The sequence below is a fragment of the Triturus cristatus genome, chromosome 3_1 (assembly GCF_964204655.1).
Source record: "Triturus cristatus chromosome 3_1, aTriCri1.1, whole genome shotgun sequence".
NCBI lineage: Eukaryota > Metazoa > Chordata > Amphibia > Caudata > Salamandridae > Triturus > Triturus cristatus.
Genome location: NC_140583.1, coordinates 574,585,599 through 574,612,306, shown reverse-complemented (window position 1 = coordinate 574,612,306; position 26,708 = coordinate 574,585,599). Strand labels below are relative to the sequence as shown.

Genomic DNA, 26,708 nt, shown 5'->3' with positions numbered 1-26,708 from the left:
CATTAAACCCACATTGATGCCAGTGTGGAATTTAATGAAAAATGCACTCAGAGAGCATCTTAGAGATGCCACCTGAAAAGCAACCTAACTCTTGTGCCGTGGCTGCTTGCTAGCTGCGACCATCAGACATGTTTCTAGACCCCGGGGCCGAGAGCCTGCCACTCTCAGGGTCATGAAACAAAGCACATCCTGTGACGAGGTGCCAAGCCTCCACTCCCAGAATGGGTTGGGCCCACGAAGGGGAAGCTCCAAAGGCTTACCGCCTGTGTGAGCTACCCCAGTTAATTGCTACCCCCAGGAACTGCCCCCCACTGGTTCTGACCCCCACTTTGGGCGGGAGAATCGGCGGAAAAAACAAGTTAGGAGGAAAGGTGTGCCCACCTTTGCCAACCCCACCCCTCTGGTGGGTGAGGCGAGATTAAGAACAACCCTCAGTCCCCGCCATCTTGAAGATGGAGAGACCCAGCCAACCAGAGTGAGGCTTATGCCCCCCTCCACTGGAGGGTGGCATAATAGGGGGTGTACCCATGCCAAGGAAGGCAACCATTGGTCCCAACCTGTAACTAACTGTTAAGCTCCTAAATGTAGTATTTAGAGGCAACACTGAACATTGCCTCCTCTGACGAGAAGAAACACGAAGAAGAAGGACCGAAGTGCCGTGCCCAGGAAGAAGAGGACACCAACTGACCTGGCCAAACCAGCACCCTACACCCGGCCGCCCTAGTGCCGCTGTGGGTGCACCTTGGGTGCTAAACCGGATTCCCCTTTGCCCTGAGCTTAAGACCAGGAGCTTTGCTCCCTCAACCTTGTGGCCTGCTCGTAAGCAGCTACCAACAGAAACCCTAAGAAACTGCATATGTGTAAAAACTCAATTACTTATCTTTTGTCTAGGAAATGTCCCAGTGCGATATCTAGGCATATTACACGGATTAGCAAAAGTAACTTAAAAAGTAATCCAAGAAGTAATGTACACAGTAATATACAAAGTAACTGAAAAGTAATTTGACTGTTGACTTAACTGTAAATCAACCAACTACATTTAAACCTGCATTCAACTGTTATTTACTGCATAAATCTTGCAAAGTATTATTATACTTCCTTTTACCAGGCCTGGCTTGGTTCTAGAAAATAAAATCTAACTAAATGATATTTTTATACAAACAAACTGGTCTGAGTTCAGTCTGTGAGTGTGTGACATCATTTCTTGCCTGAGTGTGTACAATAAATGCTTAACACTACCCTCTGATAAAGCCTTACTGCTCGCCCACACTACCACAAATAGAGAGTAAGGTACTATCTACTTTTACCTCTGCCTACATTTGGGGTTCCACTGTACTCTGTGCGCACTATACCTTACTTTGGTATAGTATATATAGAGCCAGCTTCCTATACACTGTTTCTTCTAGTCCCCTTGACTGAGTTGGTCACCCAAAGTCACTCTCAGTAAACACATTCCACTTTAACCTAAGTTATTTTTAAAACGTTTCCAGATGTAAAATTTGTTAAATTTGCCAACGATTGTTCACAATTAACTCAAAAGTTTTGATTTATTGTTCCTTGTAAAATCTACATCACCAGTACCCTCAACTGGATCTTTTTCATTATGGTGTTCATAAATTCTTAAACATATAAGCTATTTTTAGAAACTGATGTCAGATTCAAGTCATGTTTATTTCTTCTTCAGTTGTTTTGGTGCTGTTTAAAGGCTTTCACTTGCTTTTTTGTAGAAGCCTGACTGCTCAAAGCTACAGCTACCCAGTGTTTTTGCTTAGCTCTGACAAACAAAGCCTAACTGGTCCTACAAAGGTCTGGTAGTATATTACACGGTGAGGTCTCACAACCACACAATAAAATACACCTCAATTCACCACACTTGATAACTGAATTGTCAGATTTTGGGCCTAATTAATAAAATTTGACTAATTCTTCTGGTTTAACAGGTAATAACGTTGGTTGATTATCAATTCAAATGAGATACGTATGAAGGAACTTATTATCCATTTTCAATATTTCGAAGTTCTAAAATAAATATTATAAATGTATAGTTCTAAATGTTATATATATTAGACTAAGACATCAAGCTCACTTACAATCTAAGATACAGTTGGGTGTTGTCACTTCATTTATAGGGGTTATAGCAAGTCTCGGCATTTTTGAGAGCATGTCTACACTGTGAATGTAAGTAACTGATCCAGTCTCACAGGACAGTGCCTGTGACATCACAAATCAAAAGTTAGGCTGGTTTATCTTGTTCTTTAGAGGGAACCAGTAGAGGGGTGTGAGGAGTGGAACAAGAAAGTTGATAGGGCAGTCTTACCTTTTAGGAGCCCATTAATAAGCATTCACACAAAAGAGTGAGTTCCAGTAGCTAACTTCTTTTTTTAGGAAATACCAGAGACCATTTAAAGGGCTAGCTTAGGATGGGTCCTAGACTGTTTGTGTTCTGTCCAACCTTGGTAAGCAGGTAAGAAAACCTTCGGGATTGTAAATTATCAAATAGTGAGAAATAGTGAGAAAGGGTCCACAGATGGCTGGGCCTCTGGTTTTTCCCACAGGACCCAATGACGTGCCACTGCTCCCTGCTGCTCACTGGCTGCTGGTGTAACAGGCGAATGATGAGTGAACAGTAACTGAGTGTGCCCAAGTAAAACCCAGGGAAGCTCTCAGAACAGAATGTGGTTGAAAATTAAGGGTTTTCCTATCCACACGTGAAATGGATTTGAGTTTCCCCATTGCCTTTGGGATAGGGAGGTATCTCCCTCAGCCTCAGTAAAACTGTGTGTTAAAGGAAGTGAATTCAACAAAGAGCCCACAATTCTTCCAAATTCCCCACAGAGCCACCATACCTCATATTTTGAGCACAAGTGTGCAGGTAAACAAAACTATGAGGTAATTGGTGAGCCTATAAAAGATATCAACACTGGAGAATCACAGTGAACTTGTATTTTTGCCAGTATTCTCTCTTTTATAAATTCCCGTGCTTGAATTCGACTAGTAAGCAGTATAAACACAATAAGAGAAAAAGAAAGGTGGTGGGCAGGCGAACCATTCCACCATGACGTAAACGTACGAGTTACTTACCTTCGGTAACGATGTATCTGGTAGAGACACAGTCTAGCTGCAGATTCCTTAACTTAGAATATCCCCAGGCGTCAGACTGGATCCCGTAAATTTTTTGCAGCAGCACCTCTGCGCTGACGTCAGTTTTCTTCAGAGAAACATTTCCGCGCCACAACGCGGAGCCACCACCAAAAACTGTGAGAGTATGGGAACAGTGTGTAAAAAAGAAGAATCGAATGGTGAGAAACATTACCATAAGAGACAGTGGCAAGCAGTGTATACTGAAACATTTGAAGAGCAGAGTGGTGCTCTGAGAAGTTGCCCCGCAAAAGCGAAGGTAATACCCTCCCCCGAAGCAAACTATACATGAAAAGAATGCCAAGGCAGACGACAGAAAGCCTGCAATCACAGATCTAATCTTGACAGGCAACAAAGACCTGAACCACAACATTAAAGACGATCCACCAAGGGTCGGCAACACTAGGCATGCCATATCCCCTATTGGACTGAGGCACAGTCAAAAAGACCCCAAATCAATTGACTATAGCAGAGTCAAAGACAAGAGACCCCAAAACAATGGAGAAGATGGGAGGGAAGGAAGAAGAACATTAGAAAGCCCCACACTGGAAGAACCAGGGTGTAGGAATGTTGGGGGATACATGAACCCTCCGACCCGTCACAAGAATGGAAGGAGAAGAACAAGTAAAACAGAATGAATCATTCTCCCAATAAGGGAGGGTGAAAGATGTCACCTCGCAAGAAGACAAAGCCACCCAGAGAGAGGCGAGTGCATAAAAGCCAACCTGAAAAGGTCCTCGCAGAACGGGGAGGATGGGCGGGCATTAAGAAATCTTCGGCTAGACTCTGTCTCTACTGGATACATCGTTTAATGAAGGTGAGTAACTCGTACATCTGAGAGAGACATCTAGCCGCAGATTCCTTAACTTAGAATAGATACCAAAGCCATACCCCATAGGAGGGTCTGCGAACCTACCACCAAGTTCTAGGAGAACATATTCTCCAAAAGGCAGTCGAAACACGGTGGGAACCGCAATGCTAGGGAAACTGACATTAGACCCAGGAAACTCCGTAAGGGGCATGAACAAGGGGCGGAAAGGACACCAAAATCCGACGAGGGACGGTGTGAGACCTCTCTCGCTCAGACACAGACGAAAGGAAATACAGAACTAGAAAGATCAGTGCCAACGTAAGAAACAATGCAACGACTCCTTCAAAGAAGGATCCCAGCACTGGTCCCTATGATCCATGACGAATGAAGTCAACCTGACAACGGTAGAGCATACCGCCTGAACCTACACCACAGTGGATGCCAAAATGAAACAGGGGACAGTCTGAAGGCTGTCCGGCCAAGAACAGGAGCCGCAACAGGAGGCCCGTGTGTGCAAGAAAAAACACACATGAAATGTGTACCCCCTAGGACATGTGACAACAGTGGCGGGGCCGAATCCAGAGTCTAGTGCCAACAGAGACAGAAGAGCCACCATTGAGCAAAAGCTCAGAAGGTAGGCATTCAGCCAATCGTACCAAAAGGTACCACTGTGAGGGGATAACCTGGAAAGTCAGGAACACATAGAGAACTGTATCCTGAAGTAGAGAGTGAGCAAGAGGGCCTGATACTAGGGCAAAAAGAACCTAGTATGCGAGCACCCCTGTGGCGTGTAGAACCTACAATGTATACACAAAGAGACAAGAATGTCGCTACACATACGTGAAGTGATGAAACTCTAAACTTGGGAGTCGCTCAATTGGTACAACTGTACCGGTGTGCGGCATAACAGGCACAGAACGCAGAATAAACACTGCCCCATGGGCGCCAACCGTAGACAACCAAATGTAACCCCCGGAGAGAAACCAACCCCATGGATCTCACCAGAGGAGACATCCAACAACAGTAGCAAGAGTCAACTTGCGGCAAAAGTTCCTGTGTAAGGAAGAGTAGCAATATAACAGCCAACAAAATAACCCACATAGGGTAAGGCAAAACCCTACAAAAGAAGGGTCCCTCTTGAGACAAGCTCATAGGCAGAGGCTCAAAAAGAAAGGTAAACACATCTTAACCAGCTGTACCAGAATAAAGAAATAACATGGCTGAACAGCTACACAACCCACATCATCTGTAAACCACAATGGGTAACGTAAAAGAGAGTAACGGCACTGTCACGAAACCAAAAATCCCCCACGAGGATTAAAACCTGGGAAGACAATCAAACATAGACAGGAGGCGTCTGGCCGCCGAATCAGCCTGGGCGTCAAAAAGGGTGACCCCATCAATGGTAGATCTCTCAACCGCTCGAACATGTTCTGGGAAAACGCCATCGTGCAAACACGCATTGTGGCGCAAGACAACCGACCTGGCCGTAGCACGACCCACAGAGTCAGTGGTGTCCATAGCAGACCGAATCGAAAATTGTGCCATATCATGGCCATCACGTAAGGTCATCGGGAGCCGGGCGATGGCGATGTGCCACAGCACGATTCACGGGGTCCCCCGAAAAGGGCCTCGCCCACGTCTGAGAAGGATGTCAAATAATGACTCCGCAAATGACAAAAAGGACTCCATGTCCCCCGCGCCTTGGTGGAGAAGATCCAGCAAAGGCTCCGAAGGTCTAGGGGCTGAGGGTGGCTGAATCCTCAAAATGTCTGCAGCCCTGCAAACAGCCCTGACAAACGTCCCACTAGCCTCCGTGGCCCCAGGAGGCGGTGACAGCAAGTCATTCGTCGGTGACGGACGCACGCTAATCCGGCCACCTAACAGAGGCTCAGCAAAAGGATGATTAGGCCAATGCCCCACTGGCGCCCACTCTGGAGAGCATTGAAATGACTCCGGGGGTGGGGAATCTACGGGGACCACATCTTCCACCAATGAAGCCAGAGATGGTACAGGCGTCGAGGCGACGTCGAGCCGGCGTCGGTGACCTCTGAAAAGGCCTCGACTGGCGGAGTGGAGCAAGCGTTGGCGACCCCTGAAAAGACCTCGACCATCCGAGTCGAGCCGGCGACCTCTGAAAAGGCCCAGACCGTTCGAACCGCACCGACGTCCTCCGAAGAGGCCTCGACCGGCCGGATTCGGACCGGCATCGACACAACGTCCCCCGAGGTGGAAACCTGCGGGAAGAGAGTGCGCCGAAGCAGTGTCATGCACCATGCCGCTGGCACTCGTAAGGCTGTGCGACGGTGCTGTGGAGGACTAGACATCGTGGGATGCCTCTTCGGGCCGTGTCCCAACGTTGCAGCGACTTCGGAGCCGGAGTCAGGGCACTCGGTCGGAGCCGAGGGTAAACCCTTCGGCAGAGTCCCGACCTGAGTCCCTACCTCCACTGTGGGGCCCGTAGGCACGTCAGGGAGAGGAGTTGACCCAAAAATGGAGAGCAGATCCTTCAAATAGGCTTCCATCTGGGTCGGAATCGCCCCATCACCCGGAAAGGGTGGGTATAAGGGGGTCAACTCCTGGGGGTCAGCGTTCGGCAAGGACCGGGAGCCAGGAGCCCCACTGTCACGGTGAAGTGAGGCCGACGACCTCCGTGACTTGTGCTTCCGCTTACCTGCGTGAGACGAACAACGACCGCGAGAACGACTCCGTGACCGGACTCAAACAGGAGTCCCAGCCCGAGAGGGAGAGTGGCATGGGGGCGCTGAGCGGGACATCCGGGAGGCCAATAGTTTCATACAGCGCTCCCGCAGGGACTTAGGCCTCATTTGTGGGCAGGCTTCACACTCCTTGGAATCGTGGTGGAATCCTAAGCACCACATGCAGATGCAGATCGCGTGCGGATCGGTCGCCGACATCTGCCGCAAACACGTCTCGCACGCCTTAAAGCCCGAAGGCATCACACACTGTTCCCCGATGCCTGAAGGTGTCCAGAAGGCCTGGGAAACCGGACAGCTGAAAGGAACTGCTTACTCCTGGATCCGCGTCGGGACGCGGAAAAGAAGGAAACTGCCGTCAGGGCGCCGGGAGGGACTTATATGGCTCCGCTGACGTCATGTCCGCGGACGACGTAAGGGCGGAGCCATGCAACGATGTCCTGCAGTGGTCGCATGTGGAGCTGGCAATTGGGGATGAGCAGGATGCATGAGGACATCATCCCCAGTATGGACTTGTACTGCCTTATAGAAACAAACTTTTTTGTTTAAAGAAGCTTTGTCGTACCCAGAATCCACATTATTCTTTCTTGAGTGAGAAAGGCCTAGCCCAGATCTATGTCGACACGTGCACCCAGAAAGACCAACGATTTGGCTGGGATAATGGACGATTTTTCCAGATTGATGCGAAGACCTAGAGACTGGAAGATAACCCAACAGGCTCTTGTTGAAATCTTTGCCGCTTGAAAAGTCAGAGCATTTATGAGCCAATCGTCCAGCTAAGGGAACACCTGGTGACCTGTACGTTTTAAAAAGGAAGCTATTGGTGCCATGCACTTGGTGAACACCCTGTGAGCGGATTTCAAACCGAATGGAAGCACTTGGAATTGGTAATGACACCCTGCCACTTTGAACGTTAGAAATTTTCGATGCTGAGGGTGGATGGGTATATGAAAATAGGCATCGAGGAGGTCGAGAGGAGTCAGGTAATCCCTTTTTTCCATGAGAAGAAGACTCTCCTGAAGAGAGAGTATCCTGAAAGATTGTTTTTGATGAACTTTTTCAGCATTTTGAGGTCCATGACCTACCTCCATTTTCCATTTTTCTTTTTGATGAGGAAGAAGTGAGAATAAACCCCCTGATTTTGATGGTTGAGGGGTACTTTCTCTATGGCCTGCTTGAGAAGAAGTGACTTTCCTTCATGAGATCCGAAAGGTTGCAGAGCAGAACTTTCCATGCTAGAACATATGGAGGATGCTGAATGAAAGATAAAGGCCTCTGAGGAGCATCTGCGATCAGGAAAACGCCTGTAATAGTCGTCAATCATATGACGGAGATCAGATACCACAGGCACTGGAACTTTAATTGATGGTTCCCTAAACTGATTATGCTCCTCCTCCCTATCATCATAACGGTAAAGTTCCTGGAAGGAATCCGGCCTCTGCATAAAAGACGTGACTATCAGCAAAAGGAAGTTCCCCTGCCAGGAGCAGAAGATGAATCACTGTTCTCAATGTCCTTGTTAAATAATGACAGCAGGCAGAAGAAGGATGATTTCTGTTTATTCTCAAAGGAAATACACCCACGACCAGGGCGTACAAGCTGCTGCAGATTCAAGCACGAAAATGAACGTTGCTTGAAAGTCCGCTAAACAGCAAACAGCCTGGAGTGAGGAAGACACTCAAACAAGTTTGTACACGATATGATCGCACGCAGAACCTCATAAAGGCTGCATGTGCAGAAACGACGATGGGAGAAACCCACTGAGATGAATCAGAGGGGACAATGATACCTTCAGAACAGAGATTATATAATACCTTCTTGAAATCATCTCTGGCGCCGAGAGGTGAAGGTCTGACCTTGTGCACTACGGGTTGAGCATCTGGTTTAAGTCTTATTTGGTGTTCAAAACCCAAAAAAGTACCAATTTTCGCAGTAAGAACCATGGAAAACTGGCTGATAACCTTATTAACATCAGTGGGGAGATCTGAAAAGGAAGAAGTATTAATGGCTAACATATCTATGTTGTCAGTATCATCTGTGACATATCCTTCTGGTAAATCACCAAGAACAATAGGGTTATCTGAGCCTGGTTTAAGGTAAATTCCCATTTTTGCAAGATCCTGCCAGCCAACAATGTCCCTGCCTTTAACTGCAACGTAAATTGTAGTGAAAACATGACGTCCTAAGCATAACAAGAAAACAAGTTACTTACCTGTAACTGTAGTTCTCCAGTATTGGACCTTTCATAGATTCACATGCCTGAATCATTCCCAGTCGTCGAGACAGGAGTCTCCGGTACATAAAAAAGCATTGCTTAGTAGTATAGCAAACTGAAAAAAGGCCTAGGCCCATTTTCCTTTGCAACCCATAACCTTTGTTATGTAAAAAAGGACTAAATTTGTCTCTGAACCAATCAGAGCCTCTCATCCTCTAGAACACTCCTGAGAGAACCTTCTGCCCCGCAGATTTTCGTGCACTTGTGCAATAACACCCATTGTGCTAAATCCGAGGTGAGCCTCTCAGGGGAGGAGGGTGGGTTGCATGTGAATCTATGAAAGATCCAATACTGGAGAACTACAGTTACAGGTAAGTAACTTGTTTTCCTACTCCAGTATTGGAGCTTTCATAGATTCACATGCCTGAATCAGAATTTTGCAGCCATTCCAGAAAATGTGGTTGTTCTTGCGCATGTAGACTAGAATTGTTTCAGCGTGTTGAAAATGTAGCAATTTACATATCATCAGTCTTGTTGAGTTTCTAGTGGGCATCTTAAAAGCTGGAAATCTGTGGGCTCTCTCCAGCTCAAATTCTTTGGTACATTTCAAATCAGTGAGGTGTGGGAGCCAGGTCTCAAAAAAGGATAAGCATGCGTTTGAGAAATCTTTGGAAGCCTCAGGAATACCAAAGATTCTTAAATTCTCTCTTCTTTGCTGGTCTTCCAGTTCAGGGAGGTCTTTTTTCATGTAAATGGAGTGTTTGCATGTCTTTGATTGTTTGATTGGTCGAACCCTCTATGGCACTAATCCTCTGTTGTGCATCTTATCTTATTGTTTATAGCATTGATGTCCGCCCTCATTCCTGTAATTTCCAATTATATGGAGTCCGTGTTTTATTTCATGGATTTAACCATGTACCTCTGCCAGCTTTTTCAATATCATGTCCATTGTGCTGCTGGTATATTTATTCTTGATAGGCGTGCCTGGAGAGGGCGGGCGGGTCTTTGATCGCTTAAAGTGAGGTTTGGGCACCTTGAATAGCCTGGAGATCAGATTCTAGTGTACCTAGTGGGCTGGTCTATTTTGGGATTCAATTCAGATTTTTAGATTCCTCGAATCAGAGGCAGCAAACCTTGCACCCGTATTACAGGGAACTAGAGAGAAGCATAAGCAGGATTGTGGTACGCTGTGTGCAGCTGAGGACGACAGGGTAGTATACTAAAGCAAATTGCGACAGTGATTCAAAATTCTATGCAGGTAGAACTTGCTATGTGCAGATGAGGACGTCAGAGCAATATGTCAAATCAGTTATCATGCAGGTAGGCTATGCGCTCTACAGAATTTCATGCAGGCGGGCAGGAAAGCTACTTGCAGGCTATGTGCAGCAGAGGATGCTAATGTAATACTCCATATGAATTGTAAAAGCACTTCAATATCTTGTGCATGCAAATCGTATACTTATTACTCTTTACTGCATGCATCAGTTTTTGCAAGAAGGTAGTCCTCCTTGTAAAGGATCAAGTGCTCTATAAGCAGAATACGCAGATATTAATGTAAGCACCCCCTGGGAGTAAGCAGCGGTAGATAATTACTTCAGTAGCGATTTTGCTGGGAATAACCCTCAAGAAGGTAAGTAGTGGCAGGGTTTATTAGTATACAATATTTCTCTAGGCTGCCTTTTTCAAGTCAGGCAGTATAGGTGACATGTTTATATGTAGCATCAAAAACGATACTGCAGTGATTTTGCTGAATTAGGAAAGGAACTCAATACCTGACCAGGTTGTAAGGGAAGGATGGCAGCCAATATTTGTGTTTACGGCTAAGCTGCGTGCCTGCTTCTTAGACGGCAGTCGAGATCGTCGGCTGCCATTTTATGCATGCGGTCGTGTGGTGCAACAAAAAACACAAATTGCGGCCGCCATGGGGGTGCAAGTAGAATCAAACCATTATAATTATGGACCGGTCACTTCCGGTGGTAGAAAATGTCACTATTCTGGTGAAAGCAGGTCTCCAAAGCTCTGATTTTACCACGTAATGCTCCGCGCTGTGGGGAGAGACTGAGCTAGGCAGCCACGCGATTCTCTGTCCAAGCCATGCCCCCCTGTGCAGCATATCTTGAAGTAAAAAAAAGCGCTCACTGTGATGAGCCCTGCGTTGATCGCGTCACAGTGCTTTTGAACTGTGTTGAACTTTAAGATATGCTGCACAGCATCTTGCGCTACTGTATAGTATGTCTAAAAATCTGTGACAAAGCCAACAGATTTCGCAGAGGTGAAACCTATTGGCTTTGCCAATGCTGGTTTTCTATGCTTTAACTAATTGGCCCAGTAAGCCATCTGGCGAGGATGCCTCTTGTTTCAACGGGCACATGGGGTGGACCTTTTGTTTAACCTAGAACGCTAACACATATTGGTAATTTTGTTAGAAAGTTGTCTGCCTCGGGCCTTCCGCGTGCACCCATACATGCCAGTGCAGTGGACCTTTTGCTTCATGTGACAAATTCCTTCTTCAATATGGGTATGCGGAAATTATTGCCCGTTTTTCTTTTGCTTTACTTTCTCCTGAAGAGGAACGGTCAGTAACTCTTCCGTTCTATTTCTAATCACAGGGATCTGACTTTCGGTGAACTTCTTGGACTGATTTTATGCATTTCGTGGCGAGTGCAGATATTCAGCCCCAGCTATTTCGGCTGACTGTTTTGGGCCGATTTATTTTTTGAGTGTTATTCCTTATTCCTCTACCTTTAGGTTTGCCTAGATGTGCCGACAGTGCGTACTTCCTAAATTTCCAATAAATTGGCTTTTTTTTTTTTACATAAAGACTCCGTGAGACTCCCCTGTTTTATAATTCACTGATTTATTCTCATTTGGTGTTTACCAGAGGGGTGCTGGTAAGGCAAAAGGGTAGCATAGCAAACTGAAAGTGCTTGTGGCCTACTGTGAACCGCAGGTAACGTCCATGGGCAGGCAGGACGGGGACGTGGAAATAAGCGTACTGCAATTTCAATGGTACCATCAAGTCTCTCAGGTCCAGGGTACACCTCACTTGTGCGAGCGTGAGTGTTTTGAATTTCTCCTTTTTCAGGAAGAAATTGATAGGGTGCAAGTCTAGGATAGGATGAAGGCCACTGTGCTTCTTGGACACCAGAAAATAGCAGGAATAGTAACCACAACCTACTTCTCTCGCTTGCACCATTCGTAAGGCTGCCGTGGCCAAGATAGCTGCTACTTCCTGGTGAAGCAAAGATAGACTGTCCTTTGTCAGCCTGTATTAAGTGGAGGGCATGGATACAGGGGTAGTCATGAAGGAGATGGACTAGCTCTTTCGGACAATCTGAAGAACCAAGTGGTTTGATGTTATCGACCTCCAGTGGGGCAAGAGATGGTGTATACTAACGCCCAATGGTTTCCCAAGACGGTCGGATGGCAAATTAAAGGAGCTGCAGTGCAGCCGGGGCAGGTGGACTGGGCCGACCTCTGGCTGCCTGAACAAGGGGGTCTGTTGGTGCCACGTCCTCGGTTAGGCAGGGGCTGTAAAGCTTGCAGGCCATGGTGGCTGGCCGGGTGGAGTTGAAGCTGAAATCCCCATCCGCTGCCTTAAAAGGAGCAAAAGGCAGATTGGGGTTGACAGGGGCCATGGATGAACCTAGGGACCTGGCCGTAGCTCTTCTGTACTTGAAGCACTCCAGTGCGGAGTCCGCTTTGCCTGCAAAGGGCATGTCCATAAGTTAAGTTTGGACAATCCCTGAAAAGCCAGTTGTCCTCAGGCAGGAGTGGCGCCGTAAGGCAACCAACAAAGAAACTGCTCCGCCCAGCGAATCGGTCAGGTCCAAGCTACATCTGATTGTGAAGTTAGCTGCATCTCTCCAATCAGCCATGGCCTGAGAGATATGGCTCAAGCATCTTCCGGGAATATAGGCAGCCCACGGCAACTGAATACCAAAGGGTATGGGAGTAACTGCCAAAAAGGCATGCAGTGTCCAGACTCTGGCACTTACCGGAATGGGACGACTTCAACGGATATAAAGATCTATGGCGCCCGCGACAATAGAGGCTAAATTATGCAGCTCATGTCATTATGGGTCAATATGTTTCAGCCTTGAAAAGACCCACAAAGGGGTCCGGGACTTTCTTCAGAGCCAGAATCCGGTATATCAAGCACAAGCATACATACTATACCAGTTCCTAATGACCGGTTATGGCACAAGGGGTATTGCTCTTATTCAACCCTGGGAGGCCTAACTTCGGGAATTTTACACCTCATGAAGGAATGGGATGAGTTGAGCCTTGTAGTCACACATTCATCATAGATCTCTCCCTGCATTTGGCACCTAGGTGTGCGTCCCTTTCTTCCCCGGACCCCTTTGTTGGCCTTTTCAGGGCTGAAACATGTCGACCCATAAGCGCTTTAGCTGCATAACTTAGCCTCTATTGCTAGATTCTATCCCTACACCACTCCCCTAATAAAGGCACAGTTCTGTTATGGGTAGGTGTACGGGGTTTTTAGCTAACTGGATCCCCGATTCCCTGAATCATTCATAAACAGTCGCTCAACCCACAACAAGGGCCGCCTGCCACTAGAGTATTCTATGGTAAGTGTGGGATGGCCGAAGATGAATTTTTGGAAATACCTTCCGTGTCCTATGTGCCGGTACTGGGACAAGAATCATCTTAAACTGGGTAAATAACTTACTAAAGAGGATGTCAGGCTTCCATATTTGAAAGCCAAATACAGGGGCACATTTGTTCTTTGTGTGTATGATAATGAAAGGGAGAGTAAAAACGTGCAACTCTAAAACTATCTTTGTCATTCCCACAGCCCTTTACATGGTAAGGCAATTGTGTATGGTGCTAAAAACATGGATCATTACTGATTTTCAAAAATATTGGAAAATACCCACAGTATCCCACGAAAAATCTAATATATACTAGTCCAATTTACTGCGCCCTAAGATAAAACAATGTAATGAGGGAAACAAAAAAAATATTGATCACAAACAGGGGTGGTCCTGAGAGACACTACATATTTTGGGCAGTAGTTTTGGGATCTTTGATGACTGCTAGATTAGCATTTGTGCATGTTTTAGATGAAATAAAAGATTAGTATACACAAATAATTTTAAAAAATTGTTTTAAAAATGTTACACAAATCGATATTTTACATTCCCTTCATAATTTTGGTTCATTTTGGGTTCTTTCCAAGTGTAATTGTGCTTTGGTTTGGAGCTCAAACTTAGAAATACTTAGATGGAGCCTTATGAATGATTCTGCACTCTGGAAAGGGCTTTGCGGGGGAGGTTAGGTAGCACATGGCCAAAGTGGGTCTCTGCGTTCTTGCAGAATATGGAGAGGGCATTTGCAGGAATAGAAAACAGCACTTTCTACTGCCTTTTTCAGCAACTGGTTTTCCTTGACATATGCAGGGACATAACACAGGCCCCCGGAGCTCAGCACCCCCCCCCCCCCCCAAGCTACAGGGGGGCCCCTCAGCAAAGCACTGAGGCCTGAGCTCTGGATTAAATACGGAGCAGGGGCCTCTCTGTGTACCTTGCGGGGGGCCCCCCTCAACTTTCGTTACACCACTAGACATACGTAGGAGGAGGAATTGCTAAACCCTCGCAACAAATTAAGGAAGTGCGGATCAGCTCCAGAACAACCACAGGAGATGGGGCAGGAACTGGTCAGCATGGGTATATGGCTCTCCTGGGTGATTTAAGCAGCAGAACAGACGTGGCAGCTGGGAACAGAGACACCAACTGCACTCTGCTCTGCTGGGATCATGATGCCTTCAACCAGCTAATCTTAGCAAAATTCCTACCTCGGCTACAATGTATAACGGGCAAGTTCACACAGGTCTTAGTTATGGTATACACATGCTGTCAGGACTACCAGCACAGACAGACTACTGCTTGAACAGACTCTGAGTAGGAATAACACCCCATAGATATACGTCTGCAAATGCCTCTCTATAGTGTCATGTCTGAAGCAACTGTTGAGCATTTGCTCTGCATGCACCAAGAAGAAACATTCAACTATGTACTCAAACTAGCAGTTATGATTAGTAGGCATCTAGTCTCTTTAGCCAAAAGAGGATGGAGTTGGCTTCATAACTTTTGAAGACACAGACTCAGGAAGGCAAATATTAAAACATAACCAATTACCTTGCATTCTCTGGTAGGGATTGTTTTGGAGGTATCCCGGCTGATAAAACTGTCAATACATGCTTGGAACTTCTTGCCGATGAGACCTCCTTCTTCCCAACTGCACTCCGAATATGGTAATCCCATCCACTTGCACAGATACTCTGGCTCATTGGAAGATGAAGTGGCACCTTTTCGATTGTGAACTGCATTATAATAAAGCAATTACATTTCAATGTATTCTCTTTCAATGATCAGCAGGTGGATAAATCTCATACTAGAGCTGCTCCAAACTGTGAATGGTCTAAAAAGAATGTTAAACCTAGGAATTTCAAAAGCCTAATTCTTTTGTCATAAACACAAGCGAGTCATACTTTTCAGAACATCTATGCTACTGAGATCAACAAAATGTCCAATTGCTATTTGACAACAAGCAAAATCATGCCATTGGTACTGAGAGAACAGGAAAAATAAAGTAGGTATAGTCTGATATATTTGGTAGGAAACCAAAGAAGCACTGGACGGGTCGACAGGGCTTACGGCCCTTATCCTATTGTCAATTTATTTTTTCACAATATGTTTACATATTTAACATATTGCCACTAGGATCCCTTTATTTCTATGGCTGTTAACTCATTGTTTACACCAATTGTGCTGACATGCCTCTGTCCTATATGATTCTATTGAAGGAAACAAAAGCAATTATTTTTATTTTTACCTGGAAAGTCAGAGTGTCCTGATGTGGACTTGCTCGTCTTTACAGCTGGGTAAAACAATCAAAAAGAAGGTCTTTTAGAGTGTTTATCATTGAAAGCTGAGTTTAATAACTTTACTACGATTTTCTTTCCTACACATTCAATGACATGAAAAACCACTGCTTTGAAGAAGACAACAATGTTATTTCTGCCTCTGTTGCATCAAACTGGATCACCCTGCAACTTACCTAAACCAGTGTTCTCCAGCTTTGTATCTTTCATAGATTCACATGTCTAAGTTTGTCTTAGTTGGGTTGAGGTCCCCATACATTTACACAGCAGTATTAAAGACACATAATTAGGACATTAGTCTCCGTAGCCTGTCTATCATCCTGAAGGCATGTGCAGTTTGAAGGTAATGATTTGAAACATGGGTGGATGGTCACATGTGAACCTATAGGAGATACCACTGTTGGAAAACGGTAGTAACAGGCAAGTCCTTTTTCTTCTGCAGAATTAGATCTTTCATCGAGTTACACGTTTGAGAAGCCTTTGATTGCCAGACAAAGACATCCTTTATTGTGACAGACGATATGCAGTTTGATTCAAATAGCTTCATCATTTGGTGACTTTACCAAAGGAAACAGCAGCCCTCTAAGAGGCTGGACTTCTTCTTGCATATGTCCCCCCAATTGTTTGTCCTGTTTGTACTACTTGATGCTGGTTTTCGACTCTTGGAAGTGCACTGAAGCCTGCTAACCAGGCTCCAATGCCAGTGTTCTTTCCCCTAAAAACAAAATGCTAAATTGTAACCCAATTGGCAAGGACTTTAGCACCTATGTACGCATCTGTTAAATGGTACCCCTGGAACCCAGGGCATGGGTACTAAAGAGGGTCCCTAAGGGCTGCCGCATGTATTATGCCATCCAAAGGGACCCACACCAAGACTGCATGCAGAATGCATGAAAGGGAGCAAGCCCTTCTGAAAACACGACATTGCCCACTCCCTGTGAGCAATTTTAAAGTACACTACATGTATTATATGTAAGTCACCCCTACAACAGGCCTTGAGAGCCCTAAGGCAGGGTGCCTTATAACACATATGAGGACATATCAGCATGAGCAGATATGCCCCTGTGATGCCTGGTTCCATTTCTAGGGAATTGCAAGTGATCAGGTAACCATATTAAAGGTATGTACTAGGCACTGGTCATTACAAGTCACCCAGCTACATAATGGCTGACCTGAAAATAATAGTGTTTGGTATCAAATACCTCGCCTGGAATCTATACTGAGGCCAGTATTAATTGTGACATGCACTCAGAGGGCACCTTAGAGGTGCCCCTGGAAAACCTAATAGTCCTATAGTCCTCTAGCAAGCTGGCTGACTAGTATCGTCCAGCCTGCCACCAGAGACGAGTTTCTGACCCCACAGTAGGAGGTGAGAAACAATGCCTGCTCTGGAGGCATGTGTTCACACCTCCCCCACCAGGATGGCTAGTGTTTTAGCATATCAAGGTCAGAGGCTTCAATTGATATACGACCCTGGCTTCTCCCAGACCTGGGGAACGACAACCCCTGCCCTGAGGCCCACATGGCACCAGACCAGGCGGGAAATTAGATAGTCAGTAGGTGAGTCACACTTACAGGCCAGGCACACCTATAAGGTGGGCTACCTGAAATCATCAGGCAAGAAAGGGTTTCACCAGTGCTGGAGCGTGGCCAAATGCCGAGGAAGATGGCTGCACACTAACGCAGCTCCGACATCCACGCCTGGCATTAAATTAATCTGCATACTAACCTGTAACAAGAGTTGAAGCAAAGCAGCCGACAGCCCAAGCAACCCCCCTGGCGGCCCCCGGGCGGGCAGCTGGCACCCAAAACCAAAGAAATAGGCTGAAACAAGCAACCTGGGAAGCCTAGGCGAGAGATATACCGCAAGTGGCCTGAAAACCCTCACTCACCGACGGCTGCCGTGGTGGGAGGGCACGGATCTAACAGATGTGTGGCCGGCTCGTGACGGTTGCATCGAGAGAAAAGGAGGGCTCGATCCGCCAGGCGGAGTGCTGATTGCCCCACCGGCTTGCTGTGCCTGCTCGTGCGCTCGCCTTTCCCTAGAGGGAGGAAAAGGGAAACCATCGGCGCCCGGCGCGTTCCTCACGGCCTGGCGAGCGAGAATAGAAACTCGGCACAGCGGAGGTGGCCGTTGCTGCCACGGCTATAGAGCAGGTGCATGTGTAATACCAGCCTGCACTGGGCAACCTGGTAAAAGAAACTGACCCAGCCCTGGCCCGGCGGGCCACTTGACGCCACTGTGCAGTCCCGACGGCCATCGATGATTCGTACCCCCTGAGAGTCAGACGCTGAGAGAAAGAGGCGACATGCAACCTTGATGCAGGTAAGATGTGGGGTGGGCCCCAGTGATCCAGCCACAATGATCAAGCCCCAGTGGAGAGGCTATATTGCTACCCACCGCTACAGATCTGGACTCATGTGGCATCGCCGACTGGTATCCCCACGCGTTGTGGGCCATGCGGGCTCGACTAGCCCCAATCAGAACACCCCTGGGGCAGTCAATGGCCTAAACCTTTTTTATGTAAAACACACTAAATCCAGGAGAAAGCAGGCAGGCCCCGTGAGAGAAGCAGACAGAGACCGGGGCCTGGGTGAGAATCATCGTGACACAGCAGCAAAGGCAGTGCATCTTCGGTGTCTAGTAACAACAGCTGTGGGAAGTGAGAACACGCCTGGGGGGTAGAGTGAGTGTGTGAATGCCGACAGGCCGAACAAGGCCATATCTCAATGGCCCGTACAGGCGGCGGTGAGTAACTGGCGGGCTTCGGCCCGTGTGTGCTCCCTTGGAGACACAATGACACAGCAAGATGGGAAACAAGATGACCTGACCCTGCAGAACATTACATCCGCCATTACTACGGTACGCACTTCTCTAGAATCCAGGATGGATTCGGTCTCCTCTGAAGGTTCCCTAATCAGAGGAGACATTCGCAAAACAAATGCTGGAATTAAAGAAGTAGAGGCCACCACTAACTCACCAGTAACCGACACGTCCCTACTTAAAAAACAGATCAAAGATTTGCAGATAAATACAGAGAGAATGGAAAACGAGCTGGATGACGATGAAGGGAGAGCCAGGCGCAATAACGTCTGAATTTTGGGCATTTGAGAGGGCGGAGGGCCCAGCAACAGATCTCTTTGTAGAAGATCTAGTCATGAACCACCTAAAACCAACAGGCCTATCTAGATACTTTTCGATCGAAAGGGCGCACAGGGTACCCAGGAAGAGACCAAAGCTGGGCGCACCCCCGAGGCCCCATTTGGCGCAGGTGTTCAACTTCCGCGACAGAGACGTCATTCTACAAGCGGCACGCACAACTCCACAGATCAGCTAAGAAACCAGCAAAATCATGTTTTCCCTGGATTTCAACCTCAAAGTGCAGAGACAGCGCTGCAGTTTCTTGGACATCAAAAAGGCCCTACGAGATGAAAAACTTAAATACGCCATGTTGTTCCCTGCCAAATTGAGAGTCGAAGCGGAAGCCAAGGTGTAGTTCTTCTATAATCGAGAAGTGATGTGACTGGCCGGAGGGCTGGTGCACTGTCGGAAAGATCTGGAGCGGCATAAAATTACGGCGACCTGCGCTGTTGCCGACTGACTGGAGTGCGCAGTGAAAGTCACCGGCATGTGGGGGGGGGGTGGAGTGCTTTGCGCGGAGTGACGAACCCTCCCGCGGGTCCATTAAGTAATCTGCACCGCTCGCTAGATTGACTCCCCCGGGGCACACGGGCGGTGGACAAAGCGGGCTGATGTGAACTGTGTCGTGCTGTGGGGGACTGTCTGCCCACACGTAGATATCTGCGAGTACAGCGTGGCGAAGCAAATCCTGAGGTTTACCCATCGTATATCTCCTGCATGTCTTTGCCTGCTATTTACCAACTGCAACGCCTGTGTAAGATACTTAGCCCTTTTACCCTGTTGAGACTCCCACACATGTACCATCTGCTGTAGACTGTGTAATTGTACTGCTGGCCGCCATTTTCTCATTTATCTGTGGTTGCAGCCTGTACGGATTGGCACTAAAACTGTAGCTGCTCCTGAGGAGAGTCTGTAGCTGAGCTGCCATTAGATTCTTGGTATCAAACCCAAGGAGTCCACCCTTGCCAGATCTATTGCACTTCGGCCTGGACAGTGTTCATATCCAGTAATCTCTTATTTACGCCACTTATCTGGGCAATATCAACTATTCGCCAAAGCACTGATCTTCCCTGCTGCCTGTATGAATACTGGATAACAATCCCTGCAGAGTACGCGACCGCACGTTGAGGAATATATGCGATCGACGCCAGCACTTACCCCCACGTCAGACACTGCGGATCTCTTTATTGGCTAATAGAACAAGTTACTTACCTTCGGTAACGATGTATCTGTAAGAAACATTAGTTAGTTAGATTCCTCACCTTAGAATATCCCCAGACGTCAGACTGGATCCGGAAGATTTTTCGTCAGCAATACCCCTTGCGCGTCGCTAGGCGTCGTCTGCGGCTCCGCGTCCGTCGTCGGCGTCGTGCGCCGGAATGACGTCGGAGTACTTAGACGCCGCCCTCGCGCGCTGACGTCAGTTCTTGTACATAGCTTTCTGCTCCAGGAACGCAGAGCCATGCAAAGACCGACACTGGTGCCAAAAATAAAATCTAGGGGCCTGAAAAGGATAACCTTAACCCTAGATGTCAGTTCGCAGAACGGGGAGGATGGGTGGGTCGGTGAGGAATCTAACTAACTAATGTTTCTTACAGATACATCGTTACCGAAGATAAGTAACTTGTTCATCTGAAAGAAACACGTTAGTTAGATTCCTCACCTTAGAATAGATACCCAAGCAATACCATCCCCGGTGGTGGGTCTGCGAACCAAGATCACACCAGAAAGTCCAGGAGGACAGAACGGCCAAAGAAGCCATCCCTCCGGACTTGGCTGTCAAGGCAATAATGCCTGGCAAACGTGTGTAGCGAAGCCCACGTTGCCGCCTGACAGATGTCCTGCAAAGGGACACCCCGTCCCAAAGCAGTAGTAGCCGCTGTGGCCCGAGTAGAATGGGTGCGCAGCCCAACAGGAGGGTCCTTTTTTGCCAAGGAGTAACAAATTTTTTTTTTTTTTTTTTTTTTTTTTTTTTTTTGAAACCGTTTATTGCAATCTCAAATATATACAAGTATGGGCCTACAACCTTCCGGCCGGCCGCTAAAGTGACAAAAGCAAATGACATACATACAATAAGGCACTTGGCTTTGCATAGACGATAAAGCAGGAGGTATCAACAACGCGGGCCACATAACTCTGAACCCACAATACGGTTACGTTTTATACAACACAACAACATAAAACCACACCCGCAAGGCAACCCACAATCGAAAATGACAACACGTGCTCCTCAAGTGGGGAACCCCAACCATCCAAAGAAATCCAGAGAGGGGGAGGGAAACTGATCCGGGACTGGGAGAACAATGTGCCCAGGGCTGAGGGAGGGGGTCAACTATGGGGATGGAGCTGGTGAAGCGGGAGGCAACAACGGCGGCTCGCAAATACCCCCGCGGTAAGCGTTCCAGGGGCCCCATATCTTCACCCATGCCCCAGGCTTACCCCGCGCCACATATACCACCTTTTCTCGGAACATGCACCAATCCATATGTTCTTCCCAAGCCGACACCGCCGGGGGTCTCTGAGATACCCACAGCTGAGCAATGTCACGTTTAGCTATCATATATCCCAGAGTCACCCATCGCGTCTGCGGAACCGAGTAATCAGTCGGTTCCCACACATTCAGCAGGCATCTCCTCGCTTCAGGCAACAGCGCGACATGTGTAACCGCTCGCAGAACCTCATGCACACCACGCCAGAATCGCTCCACAGAATGTGTAAAAAAGTCGCCAAGGCACCACACCCACGCTTACACAATCCATCCTCGGCATAGCCCATACGCTGAAGCCTTGGCCCCGTCATATACACCCGGTGGAGTAACTTAAGCTGGACGAAGCGAAGGCGAGCCGGGATGGCCACCTCCTTCGGAGAGGCCACCGCGGAAATCCAGTCCTCGTCGTCCAACTCCAGCCCATCGGCAACCCAAGCCTCGCGGAGGCCAGTCAGTAGGCCAGAGCGGTCATTTATCAATTTCTTATAAATGAGGGAGATCGTGCTGTCCGGAACGTGGCCATCTAGCACTCTATCCTCCAGGGGGGAGGACTCCGGGATGGAGGCCACGTCTGGGAACACGGAACCCAGTGCGTGACGGACCTGCAGGTAGCGAAAGTATTCACTGCCCTGCAGCTGAAACTCCGCCTGCAGCGTCTCGAATGTCTTGAATCCTCCCCTCGTCCAGAGATCTCCCACTGTACTGATGCCTATCATGTCCCACCTCTCGAAGCCTTTCGAGGTCCACAAAGAGCCAAGCCTCTCCGACGCATACAACGGCGACGCCCGGGTCAAACGGTCCTTCCATCCCATAGCTGCATTAGCCGCGTGCCATACTCGCACCATGACACGCGTGGGTCCCGTCAAGCGGGAATCAGGCACGCTAGTATAGAGCGCTCGGTTGTAGTCGCCACCGGGTAGGAGCATTTTGTCCATTTCAAATGCCGGGTTTAGGGCGGGCCCATAGAAGCCGTGATTAATTGCAGCTAACTGGGAGGCCCAGTAATACCGCTTAATATCCGGGAGGGCAATCCCTCCGTCGTACCACGGGAGCGTCAATTTTGCCAGGGCTATACGCGGCCTCCCATCCCAAAACAGACGGCGCTGTAAGCTTTCCACCTCACGGAAGTAGCGCGCCGGGACCAAGTCCATAGTGTTCTGGAGAGCGTACAAAAAGCGTGGCAATGACATCATCTTGAACAGTGCCGCCCGGCCGAGCGGCGAAAGCGGCAAGCGCCGCCAGCGCGCGACGTCCTCCTTCAAGCGCTGGAGGGGGGGAAGCAAGTTTCGCTCGTAGCGGGCCACCGGGTCCAGCGTAATATAGACCCCCAGGTATCGAAATCCCTGCGAGGCAATCTGGATCGGACAGCCCCGAGGGAGGACAGGAGCCTCCCCGGAAAGCACATAGACACAGGATTTAGCCCAGTTAATGACAAGACCTGAATTACGGCCAAAGGAGCGCAGAACATCGACCAGGGCAATCAGTGATTTGCGCGGGGAGGCTAAGTACAAAAGGATATCGTCAGCGTAGAGGGACACGCGGTCCTCATACTCGGGGGTCCAACGGAGACCTCGGATGGAAGGGTGCCACCGCAGCCACTCCGCCAGGGGTTCCAGGGCCAATGCAAAAAGGAGCGGCGACAGGGGACAACCCTGTCGCGTGCCCCGTCCCAGCACGAATGGGGCCGAGACTTGACCATTCACCACCACCTGTGCCAATGAGTCCGAGTACAACAATTTGACCCAACTGATGAATCCCGGGCCAAATCCAAATTTCGCCAACATCGCCCAGATGTAGGGCCACTCGAGCGTGTCGAACGCCATGGTGGCGTCCAGGGACGCCAAAATGGCCGGCTCCCGCACGAACGGAACACGCGCGAGCACCCCGTGCAAGCGCCGCAGATTAAGGGCCGTATTGCGATGGGGAATGAAGCCGGACTGGTCTTGGTGGACCAAATCGCCCACCACGCCGACCAGCCGGTTAGCGAGCACCTTGGCGAGGATTTTAGGCTCCGCGTTCAAGAGCGAGATAGGCCGGTAGGATGTAACCCGGTCTCGCGGTCTGCCCTCCTTGTGGATAACCACGATGGTAGCCAGACGCTGGTCCGGCGGGAGGGAGCCCTGCGAGTGAGCCGCAAGGAACATAGCGCGGAGGTGGGGTGCCAGTACGTCCGGTCGCAATTTATACAACTCGATAGGAATGCCGTTCGGGCCCATGGCCTTGCCAGAAGCGACCGAGCGGATGGCGAGGGCAATTTCGTCCGAGGTGGGGGCGGCATCCATCAACTCCCTGTCCTCCATTGAGAGGGAGGGCAGCGCGATGTCACGCAGCAGGGCATGGGAATCCTCCTCCGGGCAGGGAGAAACCGGGGAATATACCTCGCGGAAATAATCCGCGAAGCAAGAGACAATGCCTTCCGGCTCAGTGACACGTACACCATCCATTCTTTCAATGAGCGGGACCACACGATTAGCTCTCTCCTTCCTATCCAACCACGCAATCAACTTACCAGCCTTATCACCCACATCATACAATCGCCCCTGTTGCTCTCTGCTGAGGCCCCTGGCCGCCTCCGTGACGAGGGACCTATAAGCCGCCTGCTTAAGGTGTAGAACGTGCAGCGCAGCGTCAGTCACCCCACTCCCCAGATCACCCTCCAGTTCAGTGATTTCGGCCTCCACCCGGGTCACCTCCTCCTGTGCGCGCCTCCGGGCATGGGAAATAAAGGAGAGGGCCTCCCCTCTAAGCACAGTCTTGAAAGCCTCCCACAGGGAAATGGCCGACGGGACAGACCCCACATTCTCCTCAAAATACCGTTGCAAGGATTTAATCAAGTCAGCACGAATAGTGGGGTCGCGCAGGTACCAGGCATTGATTGGAGCTACCCTGCCCTCCCCCCTCGGGAAGACATCAAAGTGCAACAGGAGTGGGGAATGATCTGAGATACCCCGCGCCAGATGGCGCACCTCCCCCACTCTCCCGGCATAGGCCGCAGGGACAAGGACATAATCAAGCCGCGAAAGGCTACCATGGGCCCCCGAATGGAAGGTGTACTGCAGTTGAGTGGGATGCTTCAGACGCCAACAGTCCACCAATCCCAGCGTGTCCAAAAGGCCAGACAGCCACGCTTGTGCCCGGGGGAGGTCCCTAGGGGGATAGCGATCCAGAGTCCCAGAAGCCACCGCATTGAAGTCCCCCCCAACCACCAGAAGCCCCCCCGGAAGGTCAAGCAGGAGGCGTCCCAGGTCCGCAAAGGTGGTGGACTGTAACCCCGGTGGGACGTACACTGAGACAAAGACGACTACCTTGCCCTCCATTCTCCCCACCAAGACAGTGTAGCGTCCCCTCTCATCATGGCGCACCTCATCTATTTCTAGCGGGAGCGAGGTCTTGACCATAATGCCCACCCCTCGTGAGCCTGACGTGAAGCCCGAGTGGGCCACCAAACGATAACCACGTCGGTTCATGGCACAATAGGAGTTACCAATGAGGTGTGTTTCCTGCAAAAAGACCACATCAGGCGAAATCCGTTTCAGATATTGCAGGACCACACCCCGCTTAATCCTATCACCCAGTCCGTTAACGTTCCAGGACAACAACGTCAGGTCCCTACCCCCCATCACATACAGAAGCCATCATTTGTCCCCCCGAGAGCATCTAAAAAAAACCAATACAATAAAGGGTTTGCCTTGCGGTAGAAACGAACCACACCCCACCCCAACCCACCCATCCCAACAGAACTCCCCCCACCCTGCACCCCTGCATGAGCCCGAACAGCCCCCCCCAAAGTGCAGTGTGCCTGTCGCCCCATGGAAAGAAAACTAACTAGTCCCCCAGAGGAGGAGGGAGATCCCCCAAGAGACCCCGCACGACCTCCGCAGGAGGGGAACTTACCCTAACAGTCAATGGTGACAATAACACAGTCCAGAGCAAGGCCTACCATTAGTCCCTCAGTCCTGATCCGGCGGGCCCTCCCCACCAACCGCTCCCCCCCCACCCCCCCGGCCCCGATCTCCGGGCAGAGTGTCCAGCCAGTCCCCGGCCGCCTCGGGACGATCAAAAAAGTGCGTGCGGCCATCCACCTCCACCCTCAGCTTAGCCGGAAAAAGCATCGCATATTTGAGATTCAGGTCCCGTAGGCGACGTTTGACACCGAGAAAACTCAGTCGCTGCTTTTGGACCGCCGGAGTAAAGTCAGGATAGAAATTGATTTCCATATTGTCAAGTCTGACCGGCCCTTGTAGCCTGGAGGTCTGCAGGATAGCGTCCCTGTCCCGAAAATTGAAAATCCGGGCGATGAGAGGCCTCGGAGGGGCTCCGGTCTTAGGCCTACCCCCGGGGACCCTGTGGGCACGTTCCACTGCAAAGAATTTACTCAGCCCCCGAGGCTGGAGATGGGTGAGGACCAAGTCCTCCACAAACAGATCCGCTGCCTCTGCCTCGCGTCCCTCCGGCACCCCGATGATGCGGACATTATTCCTCCGGGCCCGACCCTCGGAATCTTCCAGTCGACGATGCATCAGGGCGCTCGCCTGGCCGAGCCTGCGCACCTCCTGTTGGAGGGCCGCCACGTCGGACGTGAGGCCCGAGGTAGAGTGGGCCAAAGAATCGACCCGGTCATTTGTTTTTGAGAGATCGGCTCTCACGAGGCCCACGTCCACAAGGACCGAGTCGATCTTCTGCGCCAGAGTGTCAAAGCGCTGGTCCACCGAGGCCTTCATCTCGGCGATGGCGCCCATGACGTCTCGGAGGGTCAGGTCCGTGGGCAGAGCAGGAGCGTCAGTCGGGCCCGTAGGGGATCTACGTAGCGCCTCTGGAGATCCCTTCTGGAGGGTGTAGCGGTCCATATTGTTGGATTGATGGGCCGCGCCACGACGGGTCGACTTCACCTTAGCCCGGTCGCCATCTTGTTTTGTGGCCATGGTCGCGGTCCCAAATCGAGCCAATCTCCTCAAAAAGGGGGTAGACAATCCCGTTCCAGGGCTCCGGGGGGGGGCGACCACCGCTCCGCAGGACGGACCGCAGCCGGCGGGCCGGCAGGGCACCCCAACGAGGCCACACCACCGCACACCGCTTCGCGACCCTACCTCGCCTGGCAGCAAGGAGGGCGCAAAAGCGAAAGTGAAAGTGCGGGGTGCGCGAGTCACCCAGCCTTGCCCGCCGCTGTTATTCACTTTGTCGCCGGATCGCCCCACAACTCCAGTACGGGGGGCCGGCGTGGAGAAGGCCGCAAACCTTAATCGGTGCTCCCGCCGGTGTCCGAGGTCCGAATTGAAAACGGAAAACAGGC

General features: G+C 49.6%; 1 protein-coding gene across 2 annotated transcripts in view; it reads right to left on the bottom strand.

The window, feature by feature from the left end:
* Positions 1-26,708, bottom strand: part of CHD2 (chromodomain helicase DNA binding protein 2) — a 1,941,047-nt gene that overhangs the window by 1,395,411 nt on the left and 518,928 nt on the right. For both annotated transcript variants that reach the window (XM_085644496.1, XM_085644497.1), the window contains exons 10-11: positions 15,740-15,784; positions 15,043-15,227 (exon numbers count right to left, since the gene is read on the bottom strand). In XM_085644496.1, the coding sequence (XP_085500622.1) occupies positions 15,043-15,227; positions 15,740-15,784 (230 nt within the window). The remainder of the gene's footprint in view (positions 1-15,042; positions 15,228-15,739; positions 15,785-26,708) is intronic.